General features: G+C 37.9%; 1 protein-coding gene and 1 pseudogene across 1 annotated transcript; one reads left to right on the top strand and one right to left on the bottom strand.

The window, feature by feature from the left end:
* The first annotated feature begins 7,146 nt into the window (after nt 1-7,146).
* LOC122438008 (olfactory receptor 140-like) lies at nt 7,147-8,067 on the top strand. The gene has a single exon (XM_043462466.1). The coding sequence runs from the start codon at nt 7,153-7,155 to the stop codon at nt 8,065-8,067; it is 915 nt and encodes a 304-aa protein (XP_043318401.1). The 5' UTR covers nt 7,147-7,152.
* A 3,494-nt stretch (nt 8,068-11,561) lies between these two features.
* Nucleotides 11,562-13,728, bottom strand: LOC122438007 (annotated as a pseudogene).
* Between the last annotated feature and the right edge of the window lie 201 nt (nt 13,729-13,929).

The following is a 13,929-nucleotide window of genomic DNA, read 5'->3' as shown; positions in this document are numbered from 1 at the left end:
AACCTCATGGATCATTCATGTGTGACATTTCCCCTGATACAACTTTCCTGCACTGACATGTTCCTCTTGGTTGCTCCATGGTGGGGTAACTCCTGTGATCATTTGTAACGTAGGTGGTATCCTACATGGTCATCCTGGACTCCTTGAAGACTCAGGGTTCTACAGGAAGGAGAAAAGCCCTGACTACCTGTAGCTCCCACACCACAACTGTTGTCTTGTTCTCTGTGCCCTGTATTGTTATGTGTCTGAAACAGGGGCTACTTTTCCCATGGACAAAGCCATAGCAGTATTCTATACTCTTTTACTCCCAGATTAAATCCTATATCTACATGGTAAGGTATACAGAGTGCAAAAATGCCATTAGAATGTTATTAACCCAATGTAAAATTTCAGATTAGAAATGATCTAACATGAAGGGTTTAATTCTTTCATGATCTTTACATTTTATATTTTATTACTAGAAGATTTTCCCCCTTCTTACCTGACACTAATAGCACCTCTGCAAGGTAGGTGTTATTTTGATTATTCCCATACTTCTCACCGAACACTAACAGTATCTCTGCAAGGTCAGATTATTATGATCATTCCCATTTCACAGATGAAGAACAATAAAGTTCAAAAAAGTTAAACAGTTCACCCAGTGTCAGCGAAATATTTTTGTATCCTCATTCTCCTAAATTCAAATTTGATCGTTTTTCAAGCATTTCACAGGATTTAAAAAAAGAGTCAGTGTCTCATTATAATCTCTTTCTTTTTAGTAATTAAAAATGTTTCTTTCTAATTACAAAGATGTATGTATACATAGTTGTATATATAGTTGTGTGTGTATACATAGTTGGTACTCAGAAATTTGTGTGATTTACCGGTATCTATGATGATGTGGAATGTAAAATAATAAAAAAAAAATAGTTGTCATTACTCTCTTGACACACATCTTATATACTTAATATTTAAAATTGTCTTGGGCTTATTGTTTTGTTAGGCTCAATTTGTCAGCTGTTGTAAGCTAGTTGTACTCTATCTAAACTGATGTAAAAATTTTAAAGTGTTTTCAAATACTCACAACTTTATACAATTAAAATTTAGTGTTCTTATTTTATAGAAAAAAAATGAAAAATTAGAAAGATAGATAATTAGATCATAAAGCATGTAAGTCAGCTTTCAACCCAAATATTCTTACTCTACATCCTGTTAAGTTTGCGCTAAACAGAACTCCTTAGGACTGGCATTTGATTATGGTTTGGTATTTAAAAAATAATTTTGTTTATATACCATAGGAAGTGATACCCTATGAGGTTAACAATTAGTAGCAAGTAAAAGCAGGTGTTTTTCAAAAGCACACAGGAAAACGTGTTCATATAGCACTTCACCATTAGAAAGTTAGCTTTACACTTGGTTCCCTGAATCCGGAATCCTGTTGAAAACTGCTTTAGGAGATTATTTGTATGGGATATATAAAAAGAAAACAGGAATCATTACTACACAGTTGACTAAAGACTGCATTTCTCAGCTAAACAAATACATAACTTATAAGACTCTATAATGAATGAATCCTGGAAGTTTTCAGAAATGAAGTTGCCTACCAAAATGCAGGGTTTGTATTTGTCATAGGTGTTTTTATAGTTTCCTCTTTTGACAGAAGATGCAGCCTCCCGCAACATGGATATCATATATTCTATTGAAGAAATCATTGGACTTCATGATGTAACAATGTTTAGCAAGCATATTATGGTTATGAGAATATGATGGAGAGTAAGATACTAGACTCAGGATCAGGAGACAAGAGTTTTATTTCTCACTATGCTATCATCTTCTTTAATTTATTTCTATAGGTAGTTTCTTTAGGTAAATTGGAGCATGCTTCCAAGTTCTGTGATTCTGCCCAAGGCAATATATTTATTGCCATAAATATTGCTGTATTTGATTCTACTTCAATTAGAAGTAAACATGGAAAAGATATGAGAACACAGTCCGACTCTCAAAACTTTACCATTTCTTGTAAGCAACTATTATACTTGGTTTTTATGAAATTAGTCCCTGAACCTATCAAAGGTCAAACTGTACCTCAGCTAGTTTCTGATAAACTATAATAAGATCCATATATAATTTCTCCTACTTTCATTCTCGTTAATCATTCAAGTTTGAGAATCTGTGTTGCTATCTCTCTGAGGTTTTAGACCACTCTGTCCTTGGATTTGTATTCTGTAAACAGACTTTCCTGATAAGGCTCCAGGAGCTCTTCTTTTGGAAAATCATTTTCATTGATAACCTTCACTGATTTAGACTTAACTCCACTCTCTCTGCGCTTCCCAGGTGACACTAGTTCTAAAGAATCTGCATACCAACGCAAGAGTAGCAAGAGATCCAAACTCAGTCCCTGGGTCAGGAAGATTCCCTGTAGGAGGAAAATGCAACCTAATCCAGTATTCTTGCCTAGAAAATTTCATGGGCAGAGAAACCTGGCTGGCTACAATCCATGGGGCTGCAAAGAGTCAGAAATGACTGAGCACACATGCACACACTGTAACTCACATTTAAGGGCTTCTCTCGTGGCTCAAATGGTAAAGAATCCACCTGCAATGCAGGAGACCCAGGTTCAGTCCCTGGGTCAGGAAGATTCCCTGGAGAAAGAAATGGCTACCCACGTCAGTATTCTTGCCTGGGTAATTCCATGGACAGAGGAACCTGGTGGGCTACACACAGTTCATGGAGTCACAAGAGTTGGGCATGACTGAGCTACTGACACTTTCACTTTTTCTTTCTTTCCACTCTCTTTCCCTTTTATGCTTCACTAGGGTTTGGCGTGTTACACTAGACATGTGTAGGGATTCCAAAGCAATCCTTCCACCTAGAGTTGTAGCTATTTAGGTAGAAACTGGATGGATGACTTAATGGGCAATTGTGAATGGATTTCAGTCTTTTATGAAGTTGATAATGATGGTTTGAGTTAGTTTATTTTAATTCTCTGACCCCGACTCTGGCTTTCAGTCCAGTATTGAAAGCCAAGATCAGGACATTTTCATGAAAACACTCCAGCAAAAACCTTATCCCTTATAGTTATGTAGATAGTTTAAAATCCTCATTCAGACTGACTTTGGCAACTGCTATCACAATATTAGTATAGCACTATAGTATTGGTGTGTCTAGTCAAATAGGTTTAGTCATATGGTTTCAATTTTATTAAACTCCTTTGCTTTATGACACAACCTGCTCAGAGTGACCACATTTTCTAGACTCAGATCATTAATGTATTTATATTTGGGCATGGTAAGTAAGATTGTTTCTATACAGGAATATTCCTGAGTTGAATTGAATTAAATATATTTACAAAATAATTTCTAATATTGGTTTTTATTTATTTTAGTATATAATAGTGAAAGCCTTACATTTGGTGGCAGCATAAACATGTCATGCCACTTCAGTAGTAAAACAATAATTTAATTATGAAAATCCTGACCCAGGACTTAGTGGTCTGGCTTCTTACTACTTCCTCTTGGCAAATGGCACTCTTACTCACTGTCTTATAGTCCCTTGCTATAAATTGTGAATATTACTGCTTATTTTTTCTATTTCATATGGATATTGTACAATTAAATTTAAAAAACTGAAATAAATGCATTTTATTATTTCTGAGTATAATTAAAGGATGGAATTGTTTTTCATTATTATCATGCTAACTTAATTCAAGAATTGGCACCAGAAAAATGAAGAAGTACTGTAAACTGGACTTCACAGGATAGGGTTCATAATGATTCCTTAATATCTATCTGAAAAAAAAATGCAAAAATTATGATTTGCATGAATGGTAGTAAAAATCCAAATAGCAATTCAAAATATTATAATAAAATGTTTAAAGCAGACAATTAGCCACCTGAACGCTTAACTAATATAATAACAACTATTTAGGCTTCATGTTAAGCTCTTGCTCACTCAGTCGTGTCTGACTCTTTTCGACCTCATGGACTATATAGCCTGCTAGACTCCTCAGTCCATGGGACTTTTCCAGGCAAGAATACTTGGGTGGGTTGCCATTCCCTTCTCCAAGGGACCTTCTCGATTCAGGGACTGAACCTGAGTCTCTTGCATTGGCAGGCAGATTCTTTTACCACTTAGTCACCAGGGAAGCTCCCATATTAAGTTCGAATGTTATCAAATACCTAAATTAACAAGTGAACAACTTTTTTTTCCCTCTTGCCATTGGGCTTTATCTTCATGTATACTCAAGGAGGACTTCAAAATTAAAGATGAATTTTATAAAAGTTCTCTGATGTTCAGTTAACTTACAGAAATTAATTGGGTTTTTGGCAAGGTCCGATAATGATGGAGAAATCCTCTCGAGGCCCTATTAGCCACAGCTAAGAAACTTTACAGAATCTGCAAGCATACAGGGTGGTACTTTCAAGGCTTATGCAAATGTCCCCTTTATAAATCAACAGAGACCCTTATTGTGACTGAGCTAGTTGGCACTTTTAAATCTTATAATTTTATTTCATTCTTTGTGAACTAACAGCTGCCTGGGGCCCAGACCATGGACCTATGTCAGATACACTCATAGGTGAGAATTTCTTTTCCAGGAAATGATATAATCATAGACTCTCAGGTTTAAATGAGTCTTACAAATATTATCAATCGTCATCCTCACCTGTTATTTAAATCCATATATACATCAAGAGAGAGATACTCAAGTGTAATACCACTAACTTAGAAGTAAAGCTGTTTTGTACTCTTTTTTATTGGTATAATTTTAAATTAGTATTATACAAAATTAGGACTAAATTAGTCATAATAATTACAAAGTTAAAAATTGCATGTACAATGTTCTTCTCATTAGAGAATGTACCTATGATATTATATAATTAAAAAAAGCTCTCTATTAAAAGCTACACATTAATCAGGAAATCCATTTCTCCAATGTTGAACATTCCCTGTCATTTCTAAAATTTCCATTTAATAATTGTGTTGGACATAGTTATAAATAATGATTTTTCTCCTTTAAAATCATTCTCCATTAGCATTTATTCCTAGAAAGGATACCATGGAACCAAAGATGAATGAAGTGGTAGTATCTATTTCTTCATATCTACTATCTAAAACACATTTATAATTATGTCATTCTTATTTTATACACACTATATCAACTTCTGGTCTGTTAGGGGAATCCCACATCAGAATCCAAGAATGAAATTAAGCTACTTCACTTTGTTTCCTCATAAGTACAAAATTTTCATTTTGGATAACAGGTAATAAAGGTCTATATCTGTTTATTTAGGAAAGGAAGTAATGTTTGCCGAATACATTTTATTGTATTTATGTTTTATCTTCTTTTTTCTTTGGGAAAATTATGTCCTTAAATTTCTCATTCTGTTAGTAATGTTGTGTCTTGTAAAGAGGAATGATGGATGATGGATGCTGTGGGAAGATGGAGAAGGACACGGGGACGCATGTAGCAGAAACAGAAAGGAGTGGGAAGCTCATTCCTACCATGGATGGATGCTTCACTGCTGTTTGGTAATGAAATTTCAGGAAGTAAAGACACTGATCAGAGACACTTTTTATGACTCTGTGTGAACAAAGATACATTAATATACATAGCAAGTATCCAATAAGTATGTGTTGAATAATTGAACTTGTAGTAGCTATTTATAACAATAGATTATATATGTGTTAGGCTATATAAATATGGATATATGTACAGTAAATTATCTATCTCTATCTTACCTTACAGATTATTTCCCCCTATTCTCTACATTAATTTTTAATAACAATTAGACATGTACTTTAATATGGCAGTTCAACATTTTGTTTATAGTGATTATCATAGCATAATAAAAAGTGACATCAGAATATTTTGTTTATATCCACATGCTTTAACCATTTTTTAGCTTTATCAATCTCTAATATTCATTCTCCACATTAAATTTTTATTTTAAACCTTGGAAATAATGATTTTTTGCTAGAAAGATCCTCTTGTTCTGAAACATGGATGCAACAGGTTTTTTTTTAGTTCATGTGTATAGAAGGTATACATTTACTGAATATGTCTATGTTTAATTGTATGTGGAAGAGTCTTGAAAAATAAAAAAAAAATCAATTAAAATGCCTTAATTACTTTGAAAATAAAATGACCCAGTAACATGCTATTTCCAAGAGGCAACTAAATATGTTCATAATTACCCCATACCATGTGTTAGAAACTATACAAGAGGAGTGCAGCTTCCTTTCAAGCATTTACTTCAGTTTCTCATTAAGTAGAAAGTGACGATAAATAGAGCAGGAGAAAAAGAACACTTGATTTTCTCCTGTTTATGGTCTCAGAATGCAGACATATTTCACCCATGGCAAATGGCAACTTGCCAAGCATTTACTCATCACCTAATAGGTTCAGACACTGCAGACATCATGCTAAGTGCTATGTGTTCAGTCACCAGAGACAGCAGTGACTTATGCACATGCCCTAAGCTCCCTAATATTATAGATATTTATTAACAGTGTCTTTCCTTCCACATATACAGCTGAGGGTTCAAGTGTGAGTTGTCATGGAGAAGGAACAATTCTCACCTCTTTGAGGCAGTTCTAAACTTATAAGGGTTAGTCACTAAGTTGTGTCTGACACTTGCGACCCCATAGACTGTAGCCCACCAGGTTCTTCTGTCCATGGGATTTTCCAGGCAGGAATACTGGAGTAGGTTGCCATTTCCTTCTACAAAACTTATAAGATATAACTGAAAATTTCAATTTGTAATCTCATAGACAAAAAGGAGGTCTCAAAAGCATGGGCTGTAAAGATGACTTTGCAGAATCAAATGGACTTGGAATCAGAATGAAACCCCAGATCTCATGTAGATAACCCAGTATTTTCTTTGTAAATTACACATCAAATATTGCCCTATAGCTATTTTACAGGTGACTAACTCTATGTGTCTGAAGGGATAGAAAGCATCACAGAAAAAGTAAGAAAGATTTGAAACAAGCACAGAAGCAAAGTGCCAAGGACAAGCTCAACAGTTACAGTGCCTGCAGTTTTTGTTGTTGTTGTTGTTGTTTCCCTAAGAAATTCAGGCTAAATTATTTCATGATTAATAAATATCATTCTTTATTCTTTGTAGGTAACCTAGTCCCCAGGAAAGTGTTACTTCCTAAATAGATGTCTCAATGCCTCCCAACAATGTGACTGAATTTGTTCTCCTGGGATTCACACAGAATCCACACTCGCAGAAAATGCTCTTCATTGTCTTTTTGCTCATTTTCCTGTTTACCGTGTTGGCCAACCTGCTCATTGTCATCACCATTTCCCTCAGTCCCACACTTTCTGCTTCCATGTACTTCTTTCTCATGCACTTGTCCTTCATAGATGCCTCCTTCAGCTCTGTCACCACCCCCAAAATAATCACTGACCTGCTGCACTGGAGGAGAACCATCTCCTGGGGTGGCTGCCTGACTCAGCTCTTCATGGAGCACTTCCTGGGAGCGTCAGAGACCATCGTTCTCACTGTCATGGCCTATGACCGCTACATGGCCATCTGCAAGCCTCTGCACTACACGGCCATCATGCGACAGGGGCTCTGCCAGCTCCTGGTGGTGGTGGCCTGGACTGGGGGGATCCTGCATGCCATGGTGCAGATTCCTTTCACCATGGACTTGACCTTCTGTGGCTCAAATCTTATTGACCACTTTATGTGTGATTTCTTCTCACTGTTAAAACTATCCTGCAGCCACACCTGCACACTTGGAATTGTGGTGGCAGCTAACACAGGGGGCATGTGCTTTCTCATCTTTGTCCTGCTTCTCATCTCCTACATAGTCATCCTGAACTCCTTGAAATTCCACAACTCTAAAGGACGACACAAAGCCCTCTCTACATGTGGCTCCCACTTTACAGTAGTGGTACTCTTTTTTGCCCCTTGTATATTCACCTACATGCGTCCTGTGGCTACTTATCCTGTGGACAAATTTGTGGCTATGTTCTTTGCAATCCTCACTCCCATGTTAAATCCTATCATATACACAGTTAGAAATGCAGAGGTGAAAAATGCAGTGAAAGTTTTGCTGACTAGGAGAGTAACTTAGGCTGTTCATGGTGCCTAGAAAGTGATGAGTTAAATACTTAGGAAGGGCTATACCTGTTGTAAAGTTTGAATGCAATCTAAGAAACTTTCCATGTCATTAACAAAAACAATAAAGAAAAAAGACCCAGAAACTAGCAACTGTTGTTTATTTAATATTGATATCTTTAATGTACTTTCCCAATGTTTCAGCGTTCATGATTATAACTTCAGAATCAGCAATGGAAAGAAGAGCTATAAACCCCCAGTTTGGTGATTGTAGAATATGTTTTTCTCCAGAGCCTCACTGGTACTTTACCAAGTTCTTCATATATGTCTTTGGATGAAATGGGCGTTTTCACAGGACTATGATGGCAGAACTCCTATGTTTGCTTAGCCTGTGGTAGCAAAAACAAGGGATAGAAATTCTTAGGTAGATACACAATGGAGAGACAGTTGCATGTAGGAATAACACCTGAATTTTGATTTGCACTATGAATTTACCCAAAGAAAAATGAGTGACACCCACAAAAGGAAGAAATAATAATCCATAGTCTATAATTATTAAAACAAAAAATGCAGCAGAAAATTTGAAATTACTCTTAATTTACTCTATTTTCTTCAATAAGCTTATGGTTCACAGATTTTCTTGAATATAAAGAAAATATTCCCATTTTCCAGATCAAGACTTGAGGAACCATTTTTAAATAGGGTAAGCATCTTTCACTAATATCAAGACAAAAATTTATGATTTAGTACTAAAGTTGTAGCTCTTTTAGGTCTGATACACATATTTACATGAAAGAACCTCTTCTTATGTATCAGACACATTCACTTCAGTTGACTTATACATGTACTAAACTAGTGGTTCCATTATCGTTATCATTATCATTATCTCCACTTAACAGAGAAGCAAATTGAAGATGAGAGGTTTAGTAATTTACTTGTCTCACATCACATGTTTTTCCCCCATAAAGTGGGTCAGGAGCTATTACACTGGAATTCAACTTCCTTGGCTGCTGCTGTTTAGTCCCTAAGTCATGTCTGACTCTTTGCGAACCTGTGGACTGCAGCCTGCCAGGCTCCTCTGTCCAAGGGATTTCCCAGGCTAGAATATTGGAGTGGGTTGCCATATCCTTCCTCAGGGGATCTTCCCAACCCAAGGATTGAACCCACATCTTCTGTTTGGCAGGAGGATTCTTTACCATTGGGCCACTGGGAAGCCAACAGCTTCCTTACAAACTTCCAATCTAGGGCATAAAAGTCAGCCTTAGTTTCTTACAAATGAAACACTATTGTCTATAGCATGCTTGGATCTATAGATAAGAAAATTGCCTGCACTCTTAATGATTCACTTTGTCCTTCAAGAAAATGGTGCCCAATTTGTTTCAGGCTTCTCTCAGATGCAGCATTATATACTTCAGCAGTACAAGTATCTGTTTCTTTGTTTGTTTGTTTGTTTTTTCTTTTTTGAAAATTAAAGGTATGCCACATTACTTTTACAAACAACCAGCATTGCTATAGTAATGGTAACCTATTATGGAAAATGATCCAAAAAAGAACACACATACTAAATCACACACATATGTGTTCTTTTTCAGACTCTCTCTCTCTCTATATATATATATATATGTATATATATATATATATATATAAACCACTTTACCACTTTAGTGCACAGCTGAAAGTAACATAGCATTGTAAATTAACTATACTTCAATAAAAGATGGAAAAATATTGCAGAAGCACACCAGCTTCAGTATGATAATGGATTTCTTTTTATAAAATAAAAATCCCCTTTTGATTTATTTCCATTAGTGAAAGCAAGTACAAACGTTGGTCTTCGTAAAAGCCAACTGTCTCAGGTGAACTTTCCGAAAATGGGGGAAACCTGCCGTGCTCCTTTATGCAGGTGAACAATGCACAGTGATTCTACCTTATTCTACATTATTAATAAGCCTTTATAAGTCTAAGATTCTCTGGCTAGAGCACTCCAACACATATTACTTCTCAATGAATGCCACTTTCTCAAATATAGTGATTAACTGGAGCTATTTTGTCAATAATCTAGACATTTAGTAATGTCTGAGCACGGTACAGCGGTGCTTGTGTTTACAGAGTTATGCATAGTTGTCTCCCATTCATTAGAAACAGAACTTTTCTCACAATATCTAAGCCTGGAAAATGATATAATTAGCACTTAATCTATTTAAAAGGTTAAGTTTGAATTTGCTAATGATAATTAAACCTTTCAACAAAATTAAGAGGAAATGATATGTGGCTCATTCTGCCTTGTGACTAATAGAGAGGATACGAGAGTAATTCAGATGTTGCTGTTCAGTTGTGAAGTTGTGTCTGATTCTTTGTGACCCCATGTGCTGCAGCAGGCCAGATTTCTCTGTCCTTCACTATCTCCCAGAGTTTGTTCAAACTCATGTCCATTGAGTCAGTGATGCCATCCTACCATCTCATCCTCTGTCGTCCCCATCTCCTCCTGCCCTCAAACTTTCCCAATATCAGAGTCTTTTCTAATGAGTTGGCTCTTCACATTGGGTGGACAAATTATTGAAGCTTCAGCTTCATCATCAATCCTTCCAATGAATATTCCAGATTGATTTCCCCCTTTAGGACTGATGGGTTTGATGTCTTTGCAGCCCAAGGGACTTTCAAGAGTTTTCTCCAGCACTATAGTTTAAAAGTGTCAATTCTTCAGCACTCAGCCTTCTATATGGTTAAAATCTCACATCCATATGTGACAGCTGGAAAAACCATAGCTTTGGCTAGATGAATCTTTGTTGCAAAGTGATGTCTCTGATTTTTAATACACTGTCTAGATTTGTCATAGCTTTTCTTCCAAGGAGAAAGCATCATTTAATTTCATGGCTGCAATCACCATTATCAGTCATCATGAGCAGTCATTATTAGCAGTCATCATGGCTGCAGTGATTTTTAAACCCAAGAAAATAAAATCTGACAGTTTCCACATTTTCCCCATCTATTTGCCATGAAGTAATGGGACCAGAGGCCGTGATCTTACTCTTTTGAATGTATAATGTTAAGCCAGCTTTTTCCACTCCTCTTCCACCCATATCAAGAGGCTCTTTAGTTCCTTTTCACTTTCTGCCATTAGAGTGGTATTATCTGCATATCTGTGGTTGTTGATATCTCCCCTGAAAATCTTGATTTCAGCTTGTGATTCATCCAGCCCAGCATTTCATATGATGCACTCTGCACAGAAGTTCAATAAGCAGCATGACAATATATAGCCTTGAATGACTCTTTTCCCACCATAGAACCAGTCAAATTTTCCATTTCCAGTTCTATTTCTTTTTTTTTTTTTGTTATTATTTTTTGGGGGCTTTTTATGATTTTACTTAATAAAATATTTGATTGCAGGAGGAAAAAAATGAATTTCCCCAAAACTAGAAAAGCATTTTTTTTTTTAAAGCAGTTTTTCAATTTACTATGTTAAACTCATCTTGAGCTCGGTAAAGCACATGGCACGATATCTTTAAAGTTTTACTGTGTTTCAGGATTATTCTTGAAAAGATATTCCGCCAGAAAATCAACAGGATCATCAGGTCTGACCTTACAACACTCATTCAGACCCTGCATAAGTGTTGGCATAACATAGGTCATTAAATAGTTTCTCAAGGGAATAGACTGGGCCTCCAGTAATTCTCTTTCTTCTCTTTTCACTTCCTCTAGTCGTTTGTTCCATTCCTCCCAGCAGGCGATCTTCTCGGCGGTCTCCACTGTCTCCTTGTGCTCTCTCTCGGCCTCCTCCATGGCCTCCTTGGCCAGCCGTTCCTCAGCAGCCTTCCGCTCCTCTTCCGCCTTTTCTTCATCCGTTAAACCATAATTGCGAGGCTCCCCGACCTCCTTGATGAGCTGTTTGATGGCAAGTCTGTTCTGAGCATCTTCAAGTCTTCCTACATCTATATGGATCGGGTGGATTTCAAGTTCGTCGAAGTAGTTGAGGACAGTCTCGTCTTCCGTGTTGATGTCCCGGTAGTTGCTCAGAGCCCGGAGGAAGCGGTCCTGGCTGTAGTGGGTGCCTGTCACGACGCTCTCCGGGAGGTTCATCACCCGCTCCTTGAGGAACTCGTCCGACGCATCGAGGGAACGCACGAACTCAGGTATGATTAATTTATCATAGGGAAACATTTTGCCTCTGCCTTCTTCCTCCTCCTCCTCATCCTCTTGGCTGAACAGGTCTTTGGCCTGATCATAGGTCTTTGGGAATCCATCCAAAATGTAACCTTGATTCCTGCAAGGCATGGATTTTAGCTTTTCTTTCATAAATCTAATAATATATTGATCTTCCAGGTGACCTGCGTTCTGGTCCATGCTTTCCTTGATGCCCTCCAAGAGCTCCTGGGCATCTTCCACGTTATCCTCCTCTTCCTCTTCTTCACCTTCTTCTTCTCCTCCTTCCACTACATCCTTAGGTGTAATGATTGCCTCCAGTTTCACTATGGCTTCAGAGATGACATCCTTCAATTTAATGTGGTGCAATTTATAGTATTTGGCTAAAACTTCGGCAATGCTGGATTTTCCCACCACTGGAGGGCCGAGAATGCAAATCTTGATCGGCAGTAATCTTCTGCTTTGCTTGTACTCTTTGAGGATGCTGTTGATGTTTTCCACAAATCCGGCTTGGGCGAACCATCGAATGTTAAAATTCTCCTTCACAAAGAGTGCTTCCATCCTCAAATTGACCAGTAAGTGGTCAATATTCTCTTGTGTTAAGTCCTTGGTTAGGAAAGAATTTTCCTTGGGTATTTTCTGGATTTTCCCAGGGCCAGTACTTTTACTGATGCACTTGACAAAGTCTTCCAGGGTGTGAACTGACTCATCCACAGCCACCAGGTAGTGGAGCTTCGGCACGTGGTCTATGATGTTCTGGATCACTCCTGCTAGATCAAGGATGTGAATGGCTGGAATGACATTTGTTCCATCTCCAAACACTGGTAATGCAGGGACTTCACCCAACCAAGCTAGCTTAAAAAAAGCATGCAAGATGCCTCCTTCCATTCCATACTGAAGTCCAGCAGCCACTACGTAAGTGGTGAATTTTCTGACATTTTTCCAAAATTTGAGAACCATTTTTTCAGCATTTATGTGGTCCAGAAAATTAGGATGTTGCTTTCTTCTTCGATAATCCTCTTCAGTAAATGGGACCTCAGAGTCATCCGGGTCCAGGGGTTTGGACCTCGCCCAGGTCATCACTGTGGAGACCAAACCTTCCGCTTTTTGAAATGGCTGCTTTCTTCATTTAGGGCAGAGACTGCCCAGATGGCTTCCTCCGCTTGCTGGGGGTTCTCAGTGAGGTTATAAATGATAACATCACATTCCAGCAGGCGCAAGAGAAGATCTTCTTGAGAGATGCCAAGTAGGTCTCCACAGCAAACTCGGGTCGGGGGACGTCCAGCTTGGAAAGTGTGCCCACGATCTGGAACGTGCCTTCCTTCAGTTTGGCCATGGAGGCTTCTGGCATCACTGATTTAGTTTCATCATCCTCTTCCTCCTCCTCCGTAATTTCTTCAAGTGAAGCCCCAACAACACAGTTAGAAAGAAACTTCCCGATGTTTCTGCTGCTGTATGAGTCCAGAAGGTTTATAAACACCCTCTGGATCCGGATAGCTTTCTCCGCAGGGGCAGCACCTTCCTCTTCTTCAGCCATGGTGGGAGCCTCGCTGGTTGCTAAGGAGAAAGCGTCCCTTTGGTTGCCAAGGAGGTGGGTGTGGCCGCGGCCCTAGGACCGCGGAGCCCAGGCCTTTGTTATTATTTTTATTAGTTGGAGGCTAATTATTTCACAACATTGCAGTGGGTTTTGTCATACATTGACATGAATCAGCCATGGATTTACATGTATTCCCCATCC

This window comes from Cervus canadensis, chromosome 3, assembly GCF_019320065.1.
Source record: "Cervus canadensis isolate Bull #8, Minnesota chromosome 3, ASM1932006v1, whole genome shotgun sequence".
NCBI classification, from domain to species: Eukaryota; Metazoa; Chordata; class Mammalia; order Artiodactyla; family Cervidae; genus Cervus; species Cervus canadensis.
This window is presented reverse-complemented; position numbering and strand designations above follow the sequence as displayed.